Here is a 27,935-nt window from a genome sequence, read left to right on the forward strand (position 1 = left end):
TGGTTACTTCCTATTGGGGCAGTTCCCTCTTTGAACTTGGTGCTGGAGGATCTCCGCTGAGACCTCAGGCAGCTTCTCCTCTGAATTGTCAGGTGGGCAAGTTAGGCTGACTTTCTTGGCCTACCTTGGCGTTTCTAGACTCTCTATTTTAAGTAGGCCTCTTGCCTCTCTGATTGCTAAGGCCTTGTGGCGTGTAACCTAGTTTAATTAGCCTTTCAATCCTCTCTCCACCCAGGCCTCAGGTAGGCCTGGGCCAGCCTCTCCCTCTCTCTAATTCCCTACCTTCTACCTTTCCTAATTGTAAATAAACTACCATAAAACCCATCCTGACTTGGGTCTATTTTAATTATGGAATCAATCTCAATTATTGATTCCCAGTGACCACACCTTAAATATATACCTATATAATATCAAATATCTAAATATTACAGAGTGTGGAAAGAAGAATATGCTGTCAGACTTAGGTGATATGTTGGTCAGTTTTGCTGAACCACCATTTTCCCCCTCTTTTTCTTTGTTACCAATCAGGACTCGCTGAGTAGGGAAAGGGATAGGCCATATTTGGAAATTAAGATTATATGAAAATAAAGTATATCCATATGAAACTGTCTTAAAAGAAAACAGTTGGGCTCCAGAGAGCCCATCTAGAGCTAGAATACCACTCTCACCACTGAAGGTTCCCTTCCTATCCCCTTAGTCCTATTCCCAGGCTACCACTCATGTGGGTTAAATGACTTGCTCACATGGCTTGTAGGACATAGTCTCCAACCCTATTCTTTCTAGTCAGATGGAAGAGTAGTAATAGGTCTGATCATCTAAACCAGTGGTTCCCAAACTTTTTTGGCCTACCGCCCCCTTTCCAGAAAAAATATTACTTAGCACCCCCTGTCACATACTACCACTGCCCCCTTACAGTTATTCACTGCCCCCAAATGCACCTGTAGCCATCACCGCTCCCCTGGATCGCTGCAGCACCCACCAGGGGGCAGTAGCGCCCACTTTGGGAATCACTGATCTACTCTGTCACTACATTATAAGATCCTGCACGCCTTACCTTCTGACCTGCCTCTTCTACCCTTCCAGAACCCTTTGCTCTTCTTTTGACATCTGATTAGCAGTAGAACTCTTAAGAATTTCCCAGCCTTCCCATCTATCCTACAGCTGAGCTTTCATTTACATGTCATCTCCCAAGATTCAGAGTGAGCTCCCTAAGAATAGGTACTATCGTGCGTTTTTTCTATTTACATACCTAGAAAATAACTCTTATTTGGCACATAAAATTTAATAAATGCCTTTTAATTCATTAACCTATTTTATCAATTACAGTAGTTTGAATCTAATCAAACATTTAAAACAGACTAACACATCAAAAGACATTATACTATAGGTACTATGTTGTTAACAACAATTACTCTGAACTTCAAAATGAAGTCAACAACTTCATATTGTTATATTAGGTAGCTGAGAAGTCATCTCCTATTAGAGCTGCAATATTAGTCTTGACTGTTTTCAGATACAAACCTACTGCAGCATGAAACTGAGATAAGGCATCTGCTAGTTGTCCTGCTGCCAATAATTTCTTGCCCATTTCAAGATGTTTTTCAACGTCTCCATTTATTCCACATTCTGCACCTAAAACAAAAAATATATATATTTTAGGCTTCCTTAATTGCAATTTTGTAAAAGAAAGTTATAAAAAAACAGATGCTTTGGGGACAAAAATCATAAAAATAATATAAAAGAAATAATTTCACGAATCACATACCAAGACTTCACATGGGAAAAATGCAAGAAAGATCAATGCAAATGAGTTTCCAAGCCACCAGAGAAAGTAGCCTGTAACTAAGAAGCAGCATTCTATTTGTAGTTCAGAAAGAATAAGATATTTAAAAACATTTTAATGTACTCCACTCTGAAAGACGTAGCCAGACTACAAAGGAACACTAAAGACTTAAGAGGAAGCTTTAAAATAACACTCAGCTACCAAGTAGTATTATTGATAAATAAATTAACCCGACCTTTGTAAAGGTAGAATTTTGATTGGAGCAATTAAGCAAACCTCTCATGCAGGCCGTCAGACCCTGTGCCAAAGGGAAATGAAATAGAGAAGCAAAGAAAAGAAGCAAGGAAATTCTCTACTGTAACAATAAAAGGGGGCCCCCAGAAATGGATGTTGACAGGAGGATGAGAGTCTCTGTGTGGTGACTCTCTCCTTCAGCACTCTCCTGGGCCGAATATACACTGGGAGACTTTCAGGAGGTTTCACCCCAAAAATGGGTGACCTAGATGGTCTTGCTGCCCATAAGAGTTGGGGGCAAGGCTTCCCTACAAGAGGAGGTAGGTGGTACCCCAACCCAATCCTGAATAAGGACAGGGTTCACTCAAACCTCCTCCAAGGTCTGTCAGTTTCACAGCTGGTGGTTTGACTCAATGATGAAGGCAACCAGACCAAGCAGTGGTTCCCCTCTCCCTTGTTGTCTCTCAGGCACACTGGAATGCTATCTAACTGTTAAATGGCTTTTATTATTCACAAATCAGGGATTGAGGAAAGGGTGAAGGGCAGAGGGATTTTGGGGGTGCCCTCTTCGCTATTCCTATGGGGTCTGTCACTTAGGTAGGAACCCTAGTAGATCCAACTTCTAAGCTTCTCCCCACCCCTTCCCCTTCTATTTCTATTTTCTATTTCTATCCCTTTCCTATAATTGTAAGTTTGACTGAAAAGGGTCTCTCAGCAAAGATGGGTAATGGGTGAGGGAGACTAAGAGATTGCTCCCAATGAAATCCAAAATCTTAGCTGATTAGATGGTTGTAGTCTTGAAGGATGAGTTGTGATGAAATGGCTGTGATCAGAGAATCTGGGTTTCAATTTCCAAGAGAAAGATCCTCAGGAAGCCCTCCGGACTGGATCAGAGCTAGGTTGTCTGCCTCCTCACTCTTCCCAGCCCTCAGTCCAAAAACTCCCTTCCCCCTCCTCCTGGGAGAAAATCCCCAGAATCTTCTGCTGGTTTCAACTGCCAGCAACTGCCATCAACTGCCTTCTCCTCCTTTGGTTCCATCTACTTTGTGCAAAATCCCATCCTTGCACTACTATCCCCCTCTAGGTCCACATCTTTCATCATTATCCCCAACACCATCATCCCTACTTTTCACCTTCTTATCCTCAATAATATCTCTGTTCAGTAATTTTTCAGTCATGTCTTAACTCTTCATGACCCACTGGGAGTTTTCTTGACAAAGATATTGGAGCAATCTGCCATTTCCCTTTCCACCTCATTTTACAAATGAGCAAACAAGGTTAAATGACTTGTCCAGGTTCACACAGCTGGTGTCTGAGGCCAAATCTGAACTCAAGTCCTCCTGATACAGGGCATATGAGCACATTGTCACCTAGCTGCCCAATAGCCCACATTATCCAAGGTAATTTACTTCTTCCCTATATAGCCTATAATGAGATATAACCACCATTTTATAAAATGATTTCTTTGAGGAAATTTCATGTGCATTTTCAAATAATTTATAAACTTATGGAAGATTCCTTATTGAATTAATGAATCTAAGGGCTCAAAGATGTGAGTTATTCCCTCCAAAAGATATATTACAACCTATTTATGCCTTTTCATCCTATTTGTCTCTAATCCAAATCTTCCCAGAAATTCTCCTAAGGGGATCCTGCTAATATCCTTCCTCTACTATCTTAACCTGTGAATACCAGTGAAACACAAGATCTATCTACTAATTATGTACATTATATATATATATATATAAACTATTATTGTCAATAATAATAATATGCACAATTACTGTTGCCAAGTAATAAATAAACATGTATAGAGCCTACATTAGTCCAAATATTAGCCACACTTCTGAATAAAGCTTGCATAACTGCCCTCCTCAAGCTACATCTGCCTGAAGAGTCCATTATTCCTTTCCCAACGGTTACTGCTTTTTCTTTATAGGAAAGTTTAGTACACTTACATTTAATATTAGTTATTAAACTTAATTTGTATGTCATTTTACTATATTTGTTACTTAATTCTAAAACCAAAACAAAATTGATGAAATTGCTGTACTTCATGCTTAATCATTTTGCAGGTTTCCCTAAGTCAATCCATAACTTTTCTCCTTGGTTAAAGACAGGAGATCTTGAATTTGCAATTACCAACCCCTAAAAAGCTTTTCCCTTTATTCAGCATCTCCCTTTGTAGCTCTTCTCACTTCCCACCAATTACTGAACACCCTAGCATTTAAGGTTCTGTGAATGGACTATGTCTGTAAAAGAAATGAATCCCATTAAAATTCCATGTCTTTCTGGTCCCATCTTGGAACTTCAGTCACCTCCCTGAGAGAACAGGTTATTCTGCTCTATTTCCCCCCAAAATCTAGCCATCTACAACTTTGTCTGAATGTTATAATATCATAAACGTATAGTAATAATGCACATAAAAGAGCACATCACTGCATGGAGATAACTAAGGGTTCTTGAAAGCACTGGATAGAACACAAGTTCCAAAAAATTATAGCAGTGCAAATAGGCTAAAACAGTAGGTTTTTTTTAAGCCCTTACCTACTGTTTAAGAATCTATCAGTTCCAAAGCAGACTAGATTAAGGGTTATGCAACTGAGATTAATTGGCTTGCCCAGGGTCCCATAGCTAGGAAGTGCCCGAGGCCTATTTTGAACCCAGGACCTCCTATCTACTAAGCTTAGTTGCCCCTAAAACAGTAGATCTTAAAAGTATGGTTTGTACTTGAGATCATTTTGGGGGGGAGGAGGGGTTTCTTGAAGTCAAAACTATTTTTCAGAGGGAACAGGAAGGTGGGAGATGTAAAATGGATAATTCTGAGTACATTAAAATTTAAAAGTTTTTAGACAAATAAAACAAATGTTCCCAAAATTAGAAGGAAAGCAGAAAATTAGGGGGAAATTTTTATAGACAGCCTCTCAGAGGTTTCATATCTAAAATATAGAGGACTTTACCAAATTTATATTAATAAGAGCCATCCCCCAGTTGATAAGTGAGCAAAAGATATGAATAGACAATTTAAGGATAAGGAAATCAAAGCCATATGTGTGTATGTGTTATGTGTGTGTGTGTATGAAAAAATGCTCTAAATCACTACTGACTAGAGAAATGCAAACCAAAACAATTATGAGATATCATCTCACACCCATCAGATTGACTAAAATGACAAATGTTGGAGGGGATGTGGGAAACCAGGAAAATTAATACACTGTTAGTGGAGCTGTAAACCAATCCAACCATTATGGAGAACAATTTGGAATTACACCTATAAAGTTACGAAACTATGTCTTACAACTCCTTAACCCCAGCAATATCATTGCATAATATCATTTCCCAAGGAAGGAAAAGAAAAAGAATCTATATGTTCCAAAATATTTATGGCAGCTTGCTTTGTGGTAGCAAAGAACTGGTAATTTGAGGGGATGTCTATCAATTGGGGAATAGCTAAACAAATTGTGGTATATGATTGTGATGGAATACTACTGAGCCTTAAGAAACAATGAGCAAACTAAACTAAAACTTGGAAAGAACTACATAATAATGTACAGATAATGAACAGCAGAATGAATAGAACCAAAGAATTATATAGATTTAATACTTGAAGAATAAACTATGTTACTTCCAGAGAATGAACTGAAAAACAGAAACATGAAAGACATAATATATATATATATACACATATATATATATATATATCTTCCAGATGATGCCTTCTATAATGCAGGGAGGGAAGGGAGGAGTTGAAACACCTGTAAATAAATTCTATTAATTTAAAAAAATTCTATCCACCTTCAGAGAGGGGAAAAAAGTGTATACACATAATCAATATTATGTTACTGCCTTCTTGAGGCATGAGGGGGAGGGGGAGGGAGGGAGAGAATTTGGAACTCAAAATTTTTTTAAATAAATGTTCAAATTCTTAGCTGTGATTAGGAAAGATTTTATGAGGTAAAAAATATATTTAAAAATAAACTCAAAAAAAGTGTGTATGCACAGAGTTACAGTCTTATAACATTATATGCAGTAAGCACTAAAAGGTTTACCCAAAAAATATAAGGGTAAAGCTTTATACTGTTACATTATCATTTGCTCTCTAGAAATATTTCACAAAATCTGACTCCAGTGCCTCATCACCGCATGGCAGTAACCCGGAGTTCTGAAAAGCTATGCATTTATGAAACAAAAGCTCTTGTTAAGGTCTCCAAGTAGGTTTTTCAAGAACCATTTTAGCTAAATACTAAGATGCTCATCATCAGGAGGCTGGCAACCTCAAACCACAGCAACTATCATTCATTAATATTTTAAAGGTTTGCAAAGCATACACCACAATAGAAAAGTATGGAATGGCCCCTCAGGTCTATGATATTCCTTTCAAATGTTAGCAGTGCTAGTAGAAAAAGAGGGCAAAAGGTGCTAAAAGTTAACAAACACTTGTTTAATCTTTATTGTGTGCCAAACCATATAGAGAATGGGAAAAAATGTCTCTTCCCTTAAGGATTTCATGTTCTAATGGGGGAAATATAACCAAGCTACTATATAAAGCATGAATTGGAGCTTATCATAGAGGGAATGCACTAACATTAAGGGGGACTTAGAGAAGGTAAAGTTTTGAAGGTGAAATTTTAGTGAAGATATGAAGGAAGCCAGAATGCAGAAGTTGAATATGGAGAGTATTCAAGGTATAGAGGACACAGCCAGTGAAAATTAATGGAGTAAGAGGAATGTCTTCTGCAAAGAAGGGGAGAGTCACTGGATCGTATCGAGGGAGGAGGGAACACAAGCATTTATAGTGCCTACTATACTATTATATATCATCTCATATGAACCACAAAAACCATGCAAGGTAGATAATGTTGTTATCCCTATTTTACAGTTGAGAAAACTGAGGAAAGCAGTTCTTCCTAATTCCAGTCCCAGTGCTCTAAAATCCACTGAGCTACCAGCTGCCTAGAAAGAAGTAAAATAAAGACTAAAAAGACGAGATGGTTGGGAAGAAGCCAGATTTGGGAAGGTCTTTAAAAGCCAAAGAGAGAATTTTATGTCTGATCCCAAAGGTAACAAGAAAGCCATTTAAGTTTACTGAATAGGGGAAGAGAGATGCTCGAGTCTATGCTATAAGCAGACCACTTTGGTGGTTGGGTGGAGGATGGAATAGAGTGGAGAGAGATAATTAGTCCAGTTGTGAGGAGATGAGGCACTTGAAACAGGTTGGCAGAAATGTCAGAAGAGAGAACAGGAAATATTTGAAATGTTTTGAAGGTAGCGCAGATGATTAGAGGATAGTAGTGCCCTGAATAATAAGAAAGTCAGGAAAAAAGGAGGTTTTGAGGAAAAAGATAATGAGTTCAGTTTTGAACAGGATTATTTTAAGAAATCTATGAAACATCCAGTTCAACTGATGCAGAGTGAAATGAGCAGAACCAAAAGCACATTGTACACAGAAAGTAAAACATTGTGAAACAACCCAATGTAATGGACTTTGCTACTAGTAGCAATGCAACAAGACAGGACAGTCCTGAAAGGGGAAAGAATGCTAACTACATTGAGAGAAAGAACTGTGGAAATAGAAATGCAAAAGCAAAACATATGGCACCACTTATCACATGTATATATGGGTATGGGATTTAGGATTTATGTTTAAAAGATTGCTCTATAGCAAAAATGAAAATATAGAAATAGATATCAAACAAATTTTACAACCCAGTGGAATTGCTTTTTGGCTCTGGGAAGGGGAGGGAACAGGGGAGGGAAAGAAAATGAATCATGTAAACATGGAAAAATATTTAAAAATTAAAATAAAAAAAATCTAGTTCAAGATGTTAGCAAGCAGTTGGAGATACAAGACTGAAAGAAGAAACATTAGGGGTGGACAAATAGATTTGATACTCCTCAACATAAAGATGATAAATGAACCTATGTGAGCTGAAAGTGAAATATAGTAGAGTAGGGATCCAGTCTAAGACTTAGCACAGATGGCTGAAATGCTGGATATAAGCAAATACCTCCTGACCCTCCATATATATGTGTTCTTTCTACTCATTGCTGCCCCTTGGCTGAGGTATTCTGCACATGCACTTGCTTAAGCACGTGTGCACGCACACACACACACACACACACACACACACACACACACACTTTAAAAAATGAAGGTAGAAGCAAAAAAGACTGCTGCTAGGGACAAATCACTGTATCAAGCAGACTTGCTCTGTGAGAGAAATCCAGCACTTTGGGTTGACAATGGATAAATGAAAACACTGAAAAATGAAACTGTGGATATGGAGGCCCAACTGTGTAACAGAGAGAAAAGAGAAGAGGGCCCAAGACAGAATCCTATTAGACACTCACAATTAGCAGACATGACCTATGTAAAGACCTAGCAAAAGAAGACTATGAAGGGCTGATCAGAACCAGGAAAGAAGAGTCATAAAAGTCTAAAGAGAAAAAGCATATTAAGAAAAGAGTGACTGACAGTGTCAAAGTCTATAAAAAGGTTAAGGACAGAGATTAAGAAAAGGCCATTAGACTTAGCAATTAAGTGGTCATTGAGAACTCTGGAAATGGCAATTTCAATTAAATGATAAGGTTGGAAGGCAGATTACAAAGAGTTGAGAAGAGAATGAAAGGAAATAAAGTGGAGATGGTAAATTAAAATATGCCTATTATAGAGACACCTAAGGTGGCTCAGTGGATGGAGTGCCAGAGCAGAAGGACCTGAGTTCAAATGACTTCAGACACTTCCTAGCTATATGACCCTGGGCAAGTCATTTAACCCCAACTACCTAGTCTTTACTACTCTTATGCCTTATAATTAATACTTATTATCAATTCTAAGATAGAAGGTAAAGGCTTAAAAAATAATAGGTATTTATTTCATTTATTTACTTATTTATGTACCAGGCACTATGCTAATGGCCAGGGATACAAAGAGGCAAAAAGCAGTCCTGCCTTCAAGGAGTTTACAATCTGATGGAGGACAACATGCAAGCAAATCTAAGCAAAGCAAGCTATATACAAGATAAAGAGGAAATAATAGAGGATGGGTACTTGAATTAAGAGAAGCTGAGGAATCTTCCTGTAAAAGATGAGACTTTAGTTGGGACTTAGAGGAAATCAGGAAAGAGTTCCATAGTAGGAGAAGAGGGAGAGCATATCAGGTATAGGGGACAGCCAGAGAGAATGCTTAGAGCTGAGAGATGAGGTGTCTTGTTTGTGAAAACAGTCAGGAGGCCAATGCCTGGATCAAAGAATATGTGGTAGGCAGTAAATTGTAAGAAGACTGGAAAGGAGGATAGGTTATGAAGGGTTTTCAATGTCAAAGGATTTTGCATTTTATCCTGAAGGTGACAAGGACCTTCTGGAGTTTATTGAGTTGTGGGGTGACATGATCAGACCTGTGCTTTAAGAAAATGTCTTTGGTGGCTTAATAGAAGGTAGATTAGGGGAGAGAGAGATTTGGGACAGGCAGACCTACCAACAGGCTACTGAAATAATCCAGGCATGAGAAGATGAGGGCCTGCCTCAGAGTGGTGGCACTGCCACAGGAGAGAAGGGGGGGATATTTGAGAAATTAACATGTTTTGCAAATAGAGTGACTACAGGGAAGTGGAGGCACCAATTGTAAGGAGTTTTCTCAAGGAATTTAATCACAAACTGGAGAGATATAGGACAGTATTATGAATCAAGTAAGGGATTTTTTAAGACATGGGAATGTTTGTAGGTTTCAGGTGTGCAATTAGAATTTTGTACTCCAGGACTCCATTTCCCAGAATCCCACTTTCATCCTCACATTATGTCCTTACATTTTGGAGATAAAGTTTCTGTAACCCTACCTCTCTCTCTCTCTCTTCTCCCACTATCACAGTCGGGAAAACTTCTCTTCACTCAGGTTCTATTTCCTCTACCTCAAGTTATTATTAATAAATCTTATAAAATATAATACTTAGAGTTATTAGATATTAATTTAATCTTACACAGGAAAAGAACCAATAGACAGTGAAAGACTGAAGATTAGTGAGAAAAATATTTATAGCATGATTGGAAATATGTCCTAAGATTATCTTTTTGAAAATTGTGTTCAAGAAAATATACAACACAATACAGGATATCTGCAAATGCAAAGAAAAAGCTAAATGTCCAAAGTCTAAATATCTATGGGATGTTGTAATGAAACACTCCAATTCTATCAGAAACTATAAATATGAGGATTATAAAGAAATATCAAAAACTATAAGAAAAAATTCAAAACAAAGAAAGCAAAGCTAGTAAACATTCCTAATTATGAGCTAGGGATTCTATACAGATATGAGAACAAGTGTATTTCAGTCAAGGGGAACAACCAACCTATGCACAAAAATCAAAATGTGCCAGTCTGTATGGAATAGAGCCCGGAAAGACAAACTAGAAGGGGCCAGATTCTAGAGATGATGAAGAAATAGAAATAAGACCTAGCAACTGAAAAGTTAGTGGAGAGCAGAGAATTCAGGGAAAGAGAAATCAAGGAATGACTCCAGGGGTTTAAAACCTGGGGACTAGGAGGATAGTGCCCTCAACAAAAAAGAGTAAATTAAGGAAAAAGGCAAATGGGGGGCAAGAGGAGAAATGATGAGTTTTGTTTAGGATACAACTTTAAGATCCCAAAGGAGACTTCCAATTGAAAAATATCCCCATGAGTAGGTGATAATGAGGGCCTGGAGCTCAAGAAAGATGCTAGGGCTGAATGTTTAATCTAGATACACAGGATAAAATAATCTAAGAAAGGAGACAGAGAAGTGGAGAAGAAATAGTAAAGAAAGGGAGAGACAGAGAGAGAAAAAAAAATATCCAAGGGTAGATAATAGTCAATAGTGTCATATATTGTGGAGAAGTTAAAAATAACAGAGAAAAAAGTCATTATATTTGACAATTAAAAGAGCACTGGAAACCTTGGAGTGAGTAATTTCAAACTGACATGGAAAGTCAGATTGCAAACAGTTGTTCTCAAGTAGAGGAGAAAAATCTGAAACAAAGTAAAAGACAACTTTTTCTAGATATTTGGCTGTGAAAAGTAAGACATCTAGTTTGAGGTGCAGGTGGCTGTCAAGCAAAATTTTTTATTGTTTTTAAGGAGAGGAAAGATTTGGCCATGTTTATAAGCAGCAGGAAAAGGAGCCAGTAAGAAGAGGCTAAATTAAAGAATTATGGAGAAGGGAGGTGACAAAAGGGCCAAGAAGCAGAGGATCAAGGACATTAGTAGGAGAGTTAGCTATGATGGGAAAGTCACTTCTTTACATGCAACTTATCACTAGGCCTTTTATCACTGGGCAATTTATCACAACACTATTCATTACAATTTGGTAAGATCTATCTAGAGCTTATGTTATGCTTACATGGATTTTGAGAAGCAAAGGTCACCATGTACCCTCAATGATGCAAAGAAGTAAGATTTTATTGGAAAAATTATAACTATATTTAAAAATGTATATAAATACAAATGTGAATATACAGAGAGCAAAATGAGAGAAACTAATATTTTGTTTTGAAACTATTGTATAAGAAAATTCATTTTAAGTGCAAATAGTTGTAAATGCAAACTTACTTGATTTTCTTGTGGAAAGTGCATAATAATTTTGTAAAAATAAATGTCAATGAAAGGGTAGGGCAGCAAATAGTTGAGTGCTAAGATTTACTTAATTCTAAGATGTATAGAGAACTGATTGAAATTTGTGAGAATAAGATCTATTGCCCAATTGATAGTCAAAGGCTATGAACAGGTAATTTTCAGAAGAAGAAATTCAAGTTTTTGATAGACATATGAAAAACTATTCTAAATCATAACTAAAAAAATGCATATTAAAACAACCGTGAAGTTCTACCTCTAACTCAACAGATTGGCAAAGCTGACAAAAAAAATAAAACAAAAAATAAAGGAGAAATAGGGAAATAGATATATTCATGAACTTTTGGTGGAATTGTGAATTGATCCAGCCACTCCAAAAAGCATTTTGGAATTACACCACAAAAGCTATTCAACTTGCATGCTCTTTTGATTCTGTGATACCATTACTAGGTCTATATCCCATAGACTAGGTCTGTACCCCATAAAAATTAAAGATAGAGGAAAAGGATAAATATATTGAAAAAATTATAGCAGCTCTTTTTATGGTGGCAAAAAATGTTTTTATTTGAAAAATTGCATTTAATTAATTTAGAATATTTTTCCATGGTTACATGATTCATGTTCTTTCCTTCCCCTCCTACCATCCTGCTCCTGTAGCCAATGAACAATTCCACTGGGTTTTGCATGTGTCATTGATCAAGACCTATTTCCATATTATTAATATTTGCAATAGGGTGATCGTGGCAAAGAATTTAAAACAGAGTGAGAGAATAGGTAGGGAGATAACATCAATTGGGGAAAAGCTGAACAAGTTATAGTATATGAATGTGAGGGAAAACTATTGTGCCGTTAAAAAAATTATAGAGGGAAACCTGATATTTGTGCAAGGTGAAATAGGCAGAACAAATTATAGAGAATAAAAATACTGTGAAGACAAGAATTCTGAAAGATAAGGGCAATCCGATCAACACAATAACCAACAACTTATAATGAAACGTGGTAAATACCTCCTGGTAGAGGAGCAATGGACTCTACATAGAGATTGAAACATGGGTTTGTTTGTTTTAAGGAAGCTAATTTGGGCATTGCCAATGCAAGAATTTATTTTGCTTAAGTATACAAGTTTATAGCAAGGGTCTTATTTTTCTTGCTTCCTCTGTTGGGGGTGGAGGGGGAGACAGATGTCCCTGAAAATAAAATAATAATTGTTTAAAAATTGACAAAGCCTAACATCTGTAAGCATATGGAAAGTAGTCTGAAGAGAAGCATTGAAGATGTATGAGAGAGGGATAACTGCTGGGGCAAAGTCTAGGGTGACAGAAGAAAATGGAATAAAAGAAGCAAGTAGAATGATTAGCCTTAATTAAGAGTAGAGCTGCCTTTTCTGTGACTAGAAGGAAGAATGAGTGATGATGCTGAAAGGATCTTGTGTCAGATGAATTCCATTTTCTCAGTTAATAATTAATCAATTAATATTTATTAAGATTAAGTGCCTAAAGTGTGCCAGGTACTGTGCTAAGCATTGGTGATACAAAGACAAAAGACAGTCCCTGCCCTCAAGGACCTTTTACAGTCTAAACAGGGAGACAACATGCAAACAAATATATATGAAGCAAGCTAAATAGAGGATGAATAGGAAATGATTAAGAGAAAAGGCAAAGGCACTAGAATTAAGAGAAGTTGAAGAAGGCTTCCTATAGAAGGTAGGATTTTAATATTTAAGATTAAAAGGAAGACAGGCAAGTTATTAGACAGGAGAGTATTCCAGGCATAAGGGAAAGCCAGAGAAAATAATCACAGTTAAGAGATGGTATGTCAGTGGAGTAGCCAGGAGGCCAATGTCACTAGATGGAAGAGTTCAAGGCAAAATATAAGATTGGAAAATATGCTAGGTTATGAAGGGCTTTGCCTGCCAAAAGGAACATTTTATGGGTGATCCTGAAATCAACAGGAAGCCACTGAAATTTATTAGAGGGAGGAGGAATGTGACAAGATCCAAACTACACTTCCGGAAAATTACATTATATGTCTGAATGAAGAAGACTGGAGGGGCTTAACCAAATTTATATGAATAATATTTTTTAAAAAGTAATGTATTATAGTAATTAGAGAAATGGTTTGTGAGACAGGAAAACCTGGGTTCAAATTCTACCTCTAATACATATTAGCTATGTGACCCTAGGATAATTGCTGTAAGACTTTAAGTTATAGATAGTTCCCTATTGCAATAAAATCACAGATCAAGTTTCATCCTTTATTGACAATTTGCCCCAAACCATTTTTTTTTTTTAAACCCTTACCTTCCCTCTTGGAGTCAATACTGTGTATTGGCTCCAAGGCAGAAGAGTGGTAAGGGGTGGCAATGGGGGTCAAGTGACTTGCCCAGGGTCACACAACTGGGAAGTGTCTGAGGGCAGATTTGAACCTAGGACCTCCCGTCTCTAGGCCTGGCTCTCAACCCACTGAGCTACCCAGCTGCCCCCTCCCAAACCATTTTTAATGAAGAACTTTAATTTCCAATTTGGGATATCCCTGTCTTAGGGGTTAATTTTGCAACACAATGTTTCAGAGCTCATTTAATAAATATAAAGAGGGAGAAAAGGATTGAATTAAGTTTTTAAAAAATTATTACTTTTCCTAAAATAATAACTAAAATAGTTACTATTTTCATCAAGACTAAAAAAGTAGGGAGCCAAGTTGGTGGATTAGAGGCAAACCGGCTAAACTCACTTAACATTCTCCTCCAAACAACTTCAAAATAGCTTCTCAAATCAATTTTGTAGCAGTAGAGGAAAAAAAAAAGGTCGGGGTGAGACCTTTTTTCAGCCCAAGAAAACTTGGGCCATGGGGAGAAGTAGATGCCCCAGAAGCTAAAGCACATTTAAGAACTCTCAGCCCAGACACAGTAAGCGGGTCAGTCAACTAGTCAGAAATTACTGGGGAGCTGGCATTGGGTACACTTGGCACTGATTGTCAACTCTATTGTACATATGAATTTAAGGATCACAGTTCCTAGGTGAAAAGATCTAAAGATTGGTCACAATGGAGCAGGGGCCCTGGTCATTGTTCCAAGGTAAAGAAACCACAAGTACTTGTGGCTACAAGGAGCAAGGCCTTCTCCTGGTTAAGGACCACAGGGCAAACCAGGAGACCAGTGATTATACCTCTTCCAGGATCACACCACCTTGGAATCACCAAAAACTTGCAGAGGCCCAGAACTAACTTTGAAAATAGCAGTATAAAAAAACCTGAAGCTTGGCACTGTGTCCTTGCCCCAAGGTGAGCGGAGCCCAATTAAAGTTCAAAGTAAAGAAATAAACTGGAAAAAATGAGTAAACAAACAAAAAAAATTGACCATTAAAAAGCTATTATAGTAGCAAAGAAGACCAAGACAAACTCAGAATAAGATAAGAATGTGAAAATAGTAAAAAAGCCTTAAAGCAAAATGTTAATTGAACTCAAGTTCAAAAAGAATTCCTAAAATAGTTACAGAAAGAGTTAAGAGTAGTAGAGGAAAAGGTGGGAAAAGAAATGAATGATGCAAGAAAATTACGAAAAGAGAATTAACAGCTTGGCAAAAGAGGCACCAAAAAGAACTATAGAAAGTAACACTTTAAAAACAGAATAGATCTAATGCTAAAGGAAGTATGAAAATTCATTGAAGAAACAACCTTCATAAAAAGCAGACTAGACCACATAGAAATGAAAGTACAAAAATTCACTGAAGAAAAGAATTTCTTAGGGGACAGCTAGGTGACTCAGTAGATTGAGTAGGCCTGGAGATGAGAAGTCCTGGGTTCAAATCTGGCCTCAGACACTTCCTAGTTATGTGATCCTGGGCAAGTCACTTAACCCCCACCATTGCCTAGTCTTAATGCTCTTTTGCATTGGAACCAATACATAGTATTGATTCTAAGATGGAAGGTAAGGGTTTTGTTATTTTTTTTAAAGAAAAGAATGCCTTAAAAAAACAAAATATGGAAAAAGGGGTACAAAATTTCACTTAAGAAAATAAATGGTTAAAAATTAGAGTTGGGCAAATAGAAGCTAATGATTTCATGAAACATCAAGAAACAAGAAAATATGAAATGTCTCCTTGAAAAAACAACTGACCTGGAAAATAGAATAAGAGACAATTTAAGAAATGCTGGATTATCTAAAAGGATGATCAATGAGCTGAGACATATTTATAAAGGAAAACTAATCCTATATCTTAGATGAAAAGGCTAAAATAAGTGTTAAGTTACTCCACCAATTACTTCCTGAAAGAGATACCAAAATTCAAATTCCCACAAATATCATGGCCAAATTCCAGAATTCCCAGGTCAAGGGAAAAATATACTTAAAGCAGCAAGAAAGAAACAGTTCGAATATTGTCAGGATCATATAAGACTTAGTGACTTCCATCTTAAAGAAGCAGAGGTCTTTGAATATGAAACTCCAGAAGGCAAAGAAGCTACGATTACAATCAAGAATAACTTTCCTAGTAAAATTAAATATAATCTTTCCAGGGAAAAATATATCTTTAATGAAATAGAGGATTTTTTAAGCATTCCTAATAAAAAGAACCAGAGCTGATTAGAAAATCTGATATTCAAACTAAAGGTAAATATGAAAGTGTAATCATAACAGTCTCAACAAAGTTAAACTGTTTATATTCCTATAAGGGAAGATAATACATGCAACTCTTAAGAACTTTATCATTATTAGAATAGTTTAAAAGAGTTTGCATACATAGAGGACATGGATGTGAACTGATTATGTCGGAATGGTCTTCCAAAAAAAATGAAGAGGTGTGTAATTAATTTCTATACTAGCAATTCCTAGCATCCCATGTTCCTTCTCACATTACATACTGACATAGGGAGTATAAAAATTTGGTGTAGCCCCACCTCTCGCTCTCTCTTTCGGTGGTGATGGTACGCAGTGGAGGTGAGATGAGGGGAGAGGCATGAGAAACTTACTCATGTGGTTTTAATTTTGATAGATAATTAGGCCTTTTTTTACTTCTATTTCCTTTTTAATCCTTCTTCTTCAAGTGATTATTAGTTAATAAACTATAAAAATATAATTCTTGGAATGTTGGATATTAATTTAAGTCCGACAGTGGTAAGAGATAATGCACTGGAAGGAGGAGGAAACAGAATGGGAAAAGATAAAAAAATTAAAAGGATGCACAAGGAAGACCTTTTAAAGCTAAAGGAAAATGGAGGCAGGGTTGACAGAGCAATGCTTAAACATCACTCAGAAGAATTGGCTCAGAGGGAATTATATATACACATATATAAACATACATTCAATTACAGGCAGAAATGTAACTTACTCAATAGGGAAATAGGAGGTGAAAGGGATAAAAGGAAGCTGGGGGGCTTATAAGGGAGGACAAATTATGGGAGGCAGTGGTTAGAATCAAAATAAGATTTTTGAGGAGGTACAGGATAAAAAGAGATAAGAAACAAAAGAAAATGGGATGTGAGAAGAAATACAGTAATCATAACTGTGAATGGGCTTAGCTCACCCATAAAATGGAAGCGAATAACAAAACGGACTGGAAATCCAGAATCCAACAATACGTGGTCTGTAAGAGACACACTTGAAACAGAAACACACATATAAGAGTCTAAACAAGGACTGGAACAGAATCGAATATGCTTCATCTGAACTAAAAAAAGGTAGGGTTATCTATCAATCATGATTTCAGACAAGGCAAAAGCAAAAATAGTTCTAATTAAAAGGTATAATCTTAGAAACTACATTTTACTAAAGGTACCATACACAATGAAGTAATATCAAAATTTTTTGCAGGTTTTTCTGATGAAGGCCTCATTTATCAAATATTTAATGAGTATAGAACCAAGTCAAATTTATAAAAATAAATGCCATTTCCCAATTGACAGTCAAAAGATATAAAAAGAGAATTTTCAGAAGAAATTGAAACTATCTATAGTCATGAAAAAAATGCTCTAAATCACTATTGATTAAAACAACTGAGGTGCCACCTCACACCTATCAGAAATGACAAACCCTAGAGAGGATGAGGAAGAAGTAGTGAACTGTTGCAACCATTCTGGAGAACAATTTAAAACTAAACTCAAAAGGCTATCACACTGTATATGCCCATTTAAAATCTATATCAGATTGCTTACCATCTCAGAGGTGGGAGGGGCTGAGGAAATTAGGGAGGTAATTTGGAACACAAATTTTTTTTTAAAAACATTAAAAATTGTTTTACATGTAAATGAGGAAAAAATAAAATATATATATATATGTTCATATATATATATATATTTTTTTAAATTGCATACTCTTTGAACCCAATGATACCACTACTAGGTCTACAAAATGTAGAGATCAAAGAAAGAGGAAAAGGATATATATGTTTAAATATATGGCATCTCATTTTGTGGAGGCAAAAAATTCAAAATTGAGGGAACACTTATCAATTGCAGAATGGCTAACAAATTGTAGCATATGATTGTGATGGAGTACTACTGTACTGTGGAAAATGTTAAGTAGAAAAACATGGCAGGATCTATACCAACCAATAAAAAGTAAAGTGAGAAGAACTGGGAAATCACTGTGCATAGTAATAGCAATGTTGTAATCAATTAAGAAAAACTTGGCTACTCTGATGAACTTATAACATATTTCTTGATTTCTCAATGGGGGGGGGAGAGAGTGGGAGGGAGGGAGAGTATCTAGAATTCAAAATTAAAAAAAAAAAGAATGCTAAAAAATGTTTATTTTAAAATTTAAAACTAAAAAAGTAGGCTTGATAAAAATATTCCCTAACATATTCCTGGTCTTCATTTATAAATCTCTCTAGGGAAGCAACCAACTCAGCTACTTAGTCAAAAACAGGGATCTACGTAACAGGAAAGCAATAGGTATGTTGATAACAATTCATCTGCTTCTAAAGTTCCAAATGATTTTGAAGAGTCTTTTAAAAGTTAGCATAAAGGATAGTTAGGTAACACAGAGGATAGAGTGTAAGGTAAGGATTTTTAAAAATAAAAAGTAAAAAACTGACATATAATTTGAAAGTCACCACCAGACTCTAAAATTAAAATAGTTAAACAGCTTTACATTTACTGTAGTTCCCCAAATCCCACCATATTTTTGTTTCCATAAAATTTTTCTTACAAGTATGAACTACAAAAAAAATAGAAAAAAGAAAGAAACAAAGCATATTCCTATAGTCTAGTGGATTCTTCTAGAAATATTCCTCTAGGATTTCCTCTTAATGCTTGGTCACTCTCAATCAAAGCGTGTTGATAGTTATACTGCTAGTAGGAGTTGGGCCATTACATTGAAAACTACCATCTATAATGACACGAAATAATTATTGACAAAAATTAATATTTACATAGTACTTTAAAGTTTCCAAATATCATTAAAGTAACTTTAAAGTTACATAACAGTTTGTCTTGATGATTGATAAATTTGTGGTGGCAAACTAGTTAGGCACTTTATTTAATACACAACCCTTCCATTCTCCCTAAAAGGTGGTTCCTTCAATATTCTTCTAAAATTCAAATTAAGGTGGATTTTGTATTAACACACTGCTCCTACTTCTTGTAAAGACCTTATTTTTCTGTTCAAGGAAGTACAGAGATCTTTGAAAGTTTTTTGGACTCCTCTCTTATAAAAATAATGCGTTGATTACTTTTCTAAAAGTTATTGCTTTTCCTTCTATAAATTTAAGCTTTCACCTGGAAGCACACATTTGATAAGCTCCAGTATTTTTGCTATTCGAAGCTATGGTTCTCAAATAGCAAAAAGGTAAAACATTCACATTGACCCAAACGAAGTTCTTACTGGTTCTATTTAAAGTAATATTTTCGTGCCTTTTTCAGGCCTCCTTTCCGAGCAGCTTGGCCAAAAAATGGTTTCCATGTCACAACCTAGCTGATAACTAGTCAAACGATCGTATTTAAAAAAAAAAAAAAAAAAAAAAAAAAGTCCCTCCTTTCCAAGTTTCCCAGATCAAACTTCTGCTTCAGGTTCATTAAAAAAATAAAAAAAATAAATCCCACTATCCTCCTCACTTAGAAGTGAAGGAACCATCTATCTATAAGCATTAGTGTGCAAACTAAAAACTAAGGCTTCTTGCCTTCCTAGAGCTTGCACTAAGCCCTTTAACTCTCTTCCCACTAACCCTCACATGGCAATTGCTTTAAAACTTAAGATGGAAAAATACATTTCCGCCAATCAACATAGATACTCAGACAAGGACAGACCCTTTCACTCCGCCCCCACATCCACGTGAAACCTCAAAGGTTCAGGATCAACCTACATTCCTCAAGTCTCCCTCACCTGCTTCACTCACTATCCCTACCCATTATGGGAAGGGGGCAGTTCAGATTTCTCCTCTAGCCAGTGGAGGGAGTGGCTGAAGAATTCCCCTCCAACTTGGGGAAGGGGCGGTTCAGAGTTCCCTTCCGTCCGGGTTAGGGGGACAGCTGAGGACCACCTTTTCAGTCATGGGGAGGGGGACAACTAAGATTTACTCGTTACTAGGATTATGAAGCAAGAAAGACAGGAGCGCTATCAAGAGTCGCCACCCACAGTCCCAGGCCACCTGGAGCCCCTGCCCGGGGATCCAAAAGAGGTAGCCAAAGAGTGGGGAGGCGTAGGGGTAGAACGGGGACGGTAAACCTAGAGCTCGACGACAACTCAACCCATCCTGGGACCGGCCCACCCAATACACCCCCCCCAACGCCAGACGCAGATTTCCCCAGTCGCAGCCGACCCCGCTCAGTCAGCCCGCGCCTCCCGAATCCAAGGTGGGGAGGTTGTGGGGAAGAGCCTTCCCAGGGCCAGGCCCTGCTTGCCGCCGCCCGAGGCCGGGAGGGTCTCCCTCACCTTCGTACTGCAGATCTACCAGGACTAGCAGGAAGGGGAACACCGAGCCCAGCCGGTTGGTCACGGAACCAGGAGACACCATGGCCGAGGGCGCTAGGGAGGAGGAGGACGACGTCGAAAAGAGTGCGGGAACTGACCAGCTCCCGCGGCCGCAGGAGCCGCTCGGGCCACGGCTGGTGACGGGAGTAGGGGGCGGAGCCGCGGACGCCGCTACGCCCCGGTCCGCCGCCGGCGCCCAATCGCCTGCTTCCAGGGCGCCCTCTAAGCGGGCTCGCCTGGATCGTGGTTGGCGATAATTGGTCGCCGAAGCGTTAACCCCGCCCCCGTCCTGATAGGATAACGTGGAAGCACGAGACGCTGAGGCGTCCGCCTGCCTCGAGCTGTCAGAGAACCCTAAGACAGCCTTGGCTGGGGGCGGAATAGAGGGAGGGGCTGGGGAAGAGAGAAGAAATAGCCCGCGGAGAGCCCTAGAGGGTAAATTTGTGCCGCGACTGCTAGGAGGAGGTGACAGCGGCCGAAGGCGCATGCGTCTGGGGCGCTCTGGGAAGCTCCAACTCAGGCTCTGACCTCATTTTGCTCGCGGGAAGTGGCCACCCCCCAGGTCTCGCTTTTCCGGTGATGGTCAGGAAGAGGTGACTTGAAAGGCCGAACTAAGGATTCGCTGGGTCGAGCCTCAGTTCCACAGACTTGGAACTGAAAGGGATCTTTGAGATCTTTCAGGCCTGCCCCCACCGTCACGGATAAAGAAACTGAGGCACTCGGTGCCCGAGATTCTAAGCCTCAGAATGAACTGGCTTTATTTGCGGGCGGGGAAAGGGGCTTCAGTGGGCAGATCAACAACCACAGATGCAACTGCGGAACCGAGGAGGAACCGGAAGTTGGACGCTTTATAGAGGGAGAGGAAGATAACTCCTGCAAAACCACAGGATATGGTTGAAATTGGAGAGAGACTGAGTAGAGGAAGAGGAGGATCGACTTGACTTGAAAACAAATGCGAGCAGCCCTTGAGGGAAAGGCTACCCTAGGCTTACCAAAGCTCCCAGGAAATAAGGCTGTATTAAATGGATGCCCTTGAGGAAGAGGCCAACAGGTTGAGTGGTAGAATTAGACCTCCTTACCCTCACCCCAAAAAAGTCCTTGCATCCTTAGTAACCACGGCAACTGAGAAAGAAAAAAAAGTAAAGGGGAGGGGACTAGGAAGTGGAAACTGGGAACAAATGTAAACGTCTAGTTGATTTGAGTAATAAGACTGACTGCAATTTACAGACCTATGTTATCTAACATTTTGTACTCTGCTATTTGTTTTATACGTGTTCAAGCCCCGCTTCTAGCACATACTACTTAGCATGCGGCAAGCAAAATGCTTAGCTCAGATCCTGACAATAATACTAGCTTAATAAATGTTTGTTGAATTGATTTACTGGTTGTATGACCCTGGGCTCTTAAGATTAAGTTGCAGAGAAAGTATCAACCTGCATTGTTGGAGTTTTCTTAGTGAGAAGTGCCCAATGCAAGTGAAATCACAAATACAGTTCATATTCCATCAAAAGATAGATGTGTTTTTTAACCAGTCAGTTGACTGAGTTGTATTTTCCTCAGTAATAATATTTATAATAATTATTAGCATTTACATAGCACTTACTATGTGCCAGGCATTGTGCTAACTCCTTTATAAATATCTCATCCTTAGCAACAACAGGGAACAGAAGCAAACATTCTCATTATCATATAGCTAGCATACTGAGGCTAAATCTGAACTCCAATCTTATCAGCTCTAGACAGTCCCACTCTAAAAAATAAAGAAGTAAGCAAGAGAAATCCATGGTTACAAGGTTGAAGCCGAGAACCCTGCCTCATATATATATATATATATATATATATATATATATATATGCCTCATATATAAACTATATAGTTTATAGTTTAGTGGTGATAGAAAATTAAAATCATTAAAATGTTAAAAATCTTGTTTGAGAATATCTGAATCCATTTGAGTTTGTTTATTTGATTTAAACAGATTTCACCAGCTATATAAGTGGACAGAAAAATGGTAGATGAGCTACAGCATGAGCCAAGTATAAAATAATGAAGAATCAACCCATGTGGTGGTATAGCCAAAAGATCAAGAAAATAATGGACTTCATGTAGGGTCTGAAATAAAACAGAAAATATTAATTTATCCTCATTTTATAATGCTTACTATAATACAAGTTTATCCTTAAGAAAGATGTAATGGGGTCATCTAGGTGGCTCAGTGGATTGAGAGCCCCACCTAGAGATGGGAAGTTCTGGGTTCAAATTTGGCCTCAGACATTTCTTAGCTATGTGTCCCTGGGCTAGTCATTTAACCTCTATTGCCTAGATCCATGTTGGCAAACGTAGGGTACCCATGCTGGAGGGGTCTGTCCATTTCCCCACACCCCCACTCCTGCCAGAATGCCTCTTGAGGACATTTCTCACATCACCCACCCCTTTGCCCAGTAGCACAAAGGGAGTACTTCCTCCCTCTCTCATCTGGGGTAAGGTGAGGGGCTCACATGCAGCATGAGGGTTGCAATTTGGGCACTCAGTCTCTAAAAGGTTCACTATCACTGACCTAGATCTTATCACTTTTCTGCTTTTGAACCAGTATATAGTGTTGATTCTAAGAACGAAGGTAAGGGTTTAAAAATAAAAAAAAGGAGATGTAATGAAGTTGGAAAAAGTCTAAGGAAGGACAACTTAAACTGAACAATATAGGTTAATCCTATTAAGAGTCTTAGTTAAGGCTATTCTATTAGGAATAAAATAAAAGTATAAGATATGAAGTTCTGAATAAGGTGAAATTTTTTTATCAAATACTGGAATATTGGAATTAAGAACTTGCTAAAGTTTTAGTTAGCCAGATAATTTGGAAGCTTTATTATTAAAATAATTAACATATCTTATTTTAGATTTAGCTGTCAGTAAAAAATAGAAGTTTATGGGCATTTATAAATGCATTGAACTCTTTTTTGTTCTCATTTATGCATTTGAATACTTGTACTTATTCACTGAAGTTTAACATGTTAAAAAAATTTTGGAACAAATTAAAGGAAACCAGGATAAATCATTATTGGCAGATTCTAGGCAAGGCTTAAGAATGGTACACCTATGCTTTTGAAAATTCTACTGTATGCATATTACTGGCCACCCAAGATTTTGACTCAACTTCACTACAACACATGTGATTTATCACAAAACAAATACCTAAGTGCCATGGAAAACAATTTTCTGATGCTAAAACTATTGAAAATGGCCTTTACTGCATGCTCACCTCATGCATAACTGCTGTATATCTAATGTGGAATAACAGAACAGCTTTCACTTCTAGAAGCATTATTGCCATCTGGCACTGCAGCCCAAAATCAAATTAGCTTTTTGGTTGTCATAACACACAAGACTGATAAACTGAGCTTACTCATAGTCACTAAAACCAACTGAACTTACCCTTCATATATTCCAACATCTGTTCCATAACTGGGTCAGTAACTTCAGCCTTTCCAAATGTGAAAGCCAGTACCTTCCTCAATATCATTAGGGCCCCATAGCAAGTGGCAGTCATGGCTATCCCTGTTGGTACATAAGCCAAGGCCTCCCCTACTGTAATCATCAGCCACGGATAAGTATCATAAAACTCTATCATCGTCTTAAAAAATTGGGGAACTGTGACAAACCAAAATGTGGCATAGGTTTGCCAAATCCCATACATTAAAACACCAGATCACCCCAAGGTAATAATTGCTCTATTGATCATATTGGCCATATATCTCTTCTCCACTAGGTTCTATAGTAAAATCCTAGGCTGGCTGGCCAAAACTGTTATGATGATGATAACAGATAATTTGGAGAAGCAGATAATGTGTCAGGGCCAAATAGAGCTTCAAGTCAAGAGCCACAGATTGACAGGTTTCAGTGAGGAAGGAGGGGGTAAAACATTCCTGGATCTCAAACCCCTCCCCCTCTAACAGTTATTGCTTCAGTTGGTAATGAAGGCAGGAATGAGATTCTTCTGGTAAGTTTTTGTTATGACTGAAACCCCAATGATGTTCCTTTTCTTTAATTTATCTTCCTCACAGGTCAGTTAGATGAGTAAGTAGAAGCTAGCTATATAACTGTTGAGGACAGAGATGATCTTCTTAAAACTGGCTGAAGACAGGATTCAAACTAGATGTCCAGACTGAGTTGTGAGTATTCCCCCAAATAATTTCCAGGCATAGATATTGAAAGGTAAATGTTATATTAGGAAATAACAAGGAAAACTAGAGAGGTTAATGGGGGTTTTAGGATAATGAAAGGTGATCCTGAACTGTTAGGTTGAAGCTGCCCTTCCCCTCTCACAGGAGGGGATAAAGGCACTTAACTAAAACTGACTCTCTTGCTATTAATGAATATCTTTACTCTCTAATCACTAAATATTTGTTGTATTGAAGTTGATATAAACTAACCCTATTAAACAGGCTAATCCTTATGTAGTAACCACACTGGCTATGCCACTATAGCCTCTCAAGTGAACCCCCAAGTGTGGAATAGTAAGCAGGGTGTCTGCTCACTTCAACCTCCACAAAGTAACTGTCAATTCCTCTCAACTGCCCCCTCACCCAAAGTTCTCCAGGGGGGTCCCCTGGAATTCTGCGTGAGGCTGTCCCTGTATCTTTGCAGGGATTCCATGCTTTCCATCTCCACATAACAAATCCCAGCCTCTACTCCTTGATCCTGCTAGTTGTAAGGTCTCAGGTGTTGCTTAGAGATACCCAAATCCACAGGTCTCTCAGGTCAGTGGCTTCCCAACTCCTTCCAAACCCCAACTGCCTTTTTGAAAGAGTCCACTGTGTTCCAGGCTGGAATCTCAGCTCCTGCCCACTTGTCTAAGCTTCCAAAATGCTTTAAAACCTATTTCCCTCTTACAATTCCCATTAGCAATTTTTATCTTCTGTAGTGCACAGATCATTTCCCTTGACCAAGAAAACAAAAGCAAAATAAGGAAATGACTATCATCTTTTCTATGGTCCCTAAGCATCAGTTATATACCTGAATACTCTTCCCCAAAAAATATCTAAAACAATTAAAAAACAACCCACAATCTTTTGTTGCCCTTTCCAACCCCACTTCATTCCAAGTGTTGGCCTCTTAACATTGGTTTTTTTTTTTTTAACCCTTAACTTCTGTGTATTGGCTCCTAAGTGGAAGAGTGGTAAGGGTGGGCAATGGGGGTCAAGTGACTTGCCCAGGGTCACACAGCTGGGAAGTGTCTGAGGCTGGATTTGAACCTAGGACCTCCTGTCTCTAGGCCTGGCTCTAAATCCACTGAGCTACCCAGCTGCCCCCTAACATTGTTTTTATAAGACAATGGCAATGTTCATATTAATCTTATTTTCTTTTCTACATGTACATTTAGAACGGTACTATATACTCATACTGGGATCCATAAACAAGTCCTCTTTTTCATCCTCATAAGAACTATTTATTATTGTGTCTTCATAATTTCATTCTTAAGAGCTTCCTATCCCTCCTGTGCTATTGCCCCCTGTAATAAATCACCAAGTATTTATTAAATCAGCCAAACTTTTTTGGCCTACCGCCCCCTTTCCAGAAAAAATATTACTTAGCCCCCTGGAAATTAATTTTTTTATTTTAATAGCAATTAATAGGAAAGATAAATGCACCTGTGGCCATCGATGCCTCCTTAGATCGCTGCAGCACCCACCAGGGGGCCGTAGTGCCCACTTTGGGAATCACTGCATTAAACCCTGAATTTGTGTCAGGAATTGAGCTAGGTATTGGGAATACAAAGACAAAAATGAACCATTACCTCTCTGGAGAAGTTTATATTCTACTGGAGGAGACAACATATACTTATTGAAGAACATACAGAATGCAAGCTAAAGCAGCTGGACACTAGCAGCTAGAGGAATCATAGAAGAATTCATGTAATAGGTAGCACTTGACCAGAGTTCTGAAGGAAGCAAGAGTCTGTGAAGTAGAGAAGAGGAGGAGGAAGCAGATGTGCTTTTCAGGACTCAGGTACACTACATGCAAAGGCATGAAAAAGGGAGATAGCATCTTGTAAGAAAAAGGAAGAAGTTCATTTTCTCTAAACTGTAGAGAATTGGAAGGGGGATAATGTGTAATGAGGCTGGTAAAGTAGGTTGACACCAAGTAGTAAAGGGCTTTAAAAGCCAAATAGAAGTTTCTATTTTATCCTAACAGCAATAGGGAACCACTGGAGTTTACTGAGTAGAACAGTGAAATGGTCAGATTTTGGGCAAAGAAAGAGCACTTTGGAAGTTCTGTGGAGGTAGTTTGAAGTAGGAAAGAAATTTAACGCAGAAAGTTCAATTAGAAGTCCATATGAGAGACTAAATTAGGAGAATTTTGCAATGGTCCTGAACTCGGGCAGTAATTGTGTGTATATAATGAGGAGATAATTTCCAAAAAAACTGATCTCCTAGTTATCACCTGGATGCTTTCAGAGGTAGAGTTAAAGTCCTTTCCTTACTCATTCTGAATCATAGGGCAACCCCTTTTGGAAAGTTTTCCTTCCCATCCTTTGAGATTATCACTGTGGGTGAAAGGCCTCTCTTCATCCCATGGCAGCTCCCTCACCACCAAGATTTACCTTCTGGTCTACTGCAGAGGACTCACTTAAAACCTTTCAGACCTTAATATTGTTTCTCAATCATTTTTATAAGGACCCAGACCTTCAATAATCTACCTCATCTGGAACCCAGAAACTGGAGAAGATATCTTTGCAAAGAAGTCCTTCAACCCAGGTGGAAGGGTCCCTATCAAAGTCTACCCTCTACTGCAAAGCTGAAAGAAGTTGACAGCTGGATACATCTGTCACTTCTTTTTTGGGGGGTGGGGATGGGAATAAGAACATCAATGTATTGATTAGACTAGCATTATAACCACGAGAGTGAATCTCATCTCTTGCTTATAAATGGAATTGTGTCCTCTCTGACTGGTATGACTGTGCAACTTTAGGACTTCCCCTGTCTGACCCCACTGATGGCTATACTTTTTCCTTTTATTTTTATTATCATGCAAACAAACTTCCATAATGGTCATTGTTATAAGATCACACTCATACCTAACCGAAACCCAAAAATAATACTTTAAATACATTGATGTGAAAGATAGTATGCTTTGATCCATATCTATCTGACTCCAACAGTTCTTTCTCTGAAGGTAGATAGCATTCCCTGTCATAAGTCTTTCAGGATTGTCCCAGATCATTGCATTCTGAGAGCAGCCAAATTTTCACAATTGATCATCATTCAATATTGCTGTCACTGTGTATAATATTCTCCTGGTTCTGCTTATTTCACTTTGCATTGGTTCCCGCAGATCTTTCCAGCTTTTTCTGAAATCAACTTGCTTATTATTTCTTATAGCACAATAGTATTACATCACCAACATGTACCACGATTT

The 27,935-nt window shown here is 38.1% G+C and overlaps 1 protein-coding gene across 1 annotated transcript in view; it reads right to left on the reverse strand.

Moving 5' to 3' along the window:
• Positions 1 to 20,581, reverse strand: part of DNAJC3 (DnaJ heat shock protein family (Hsp40) member C3) — a 91,418-nt gene extending 70,837 nt beyond the window's left edge. Inside the window, exons 1-2 of the mRNA XM_044670567.1 lie at positions 20,484 to 20,581; positions 1,522 to 1,632 (exon numbers count right to left, since the gene is read on the reverse strand). Of these exons, the coding sequence (XP_044526502.1) occupies positions 1,522 to 1,632; positions 20,484 to 20,565 (193 nt within the window). The 5' untranslated portion in view covers positions 20,566 to 20,581. The remainder of the gene's footprint in view (positions 1 to 1,521; positions 1,633 to 20,483) is intronic.
• Positions 20,582 to 27,935: the final 7,354 nt, after the last annotated feature.

Source organism: Gracilinanus agilis, chromosome 3 (assembly GCF_016433145.1).
Source record: "Gracilinanus agilis isolate LMUSP501 chromosome 3, AgileGrace, whole genome shotgun sequence".
Taxonomy (NCBI): Eukaryota; Metazoa; Chordata; class Mammalia; order Didelphimorphia; family Didelphidae; genus Gracilinanus; species Gracilinanus agilis.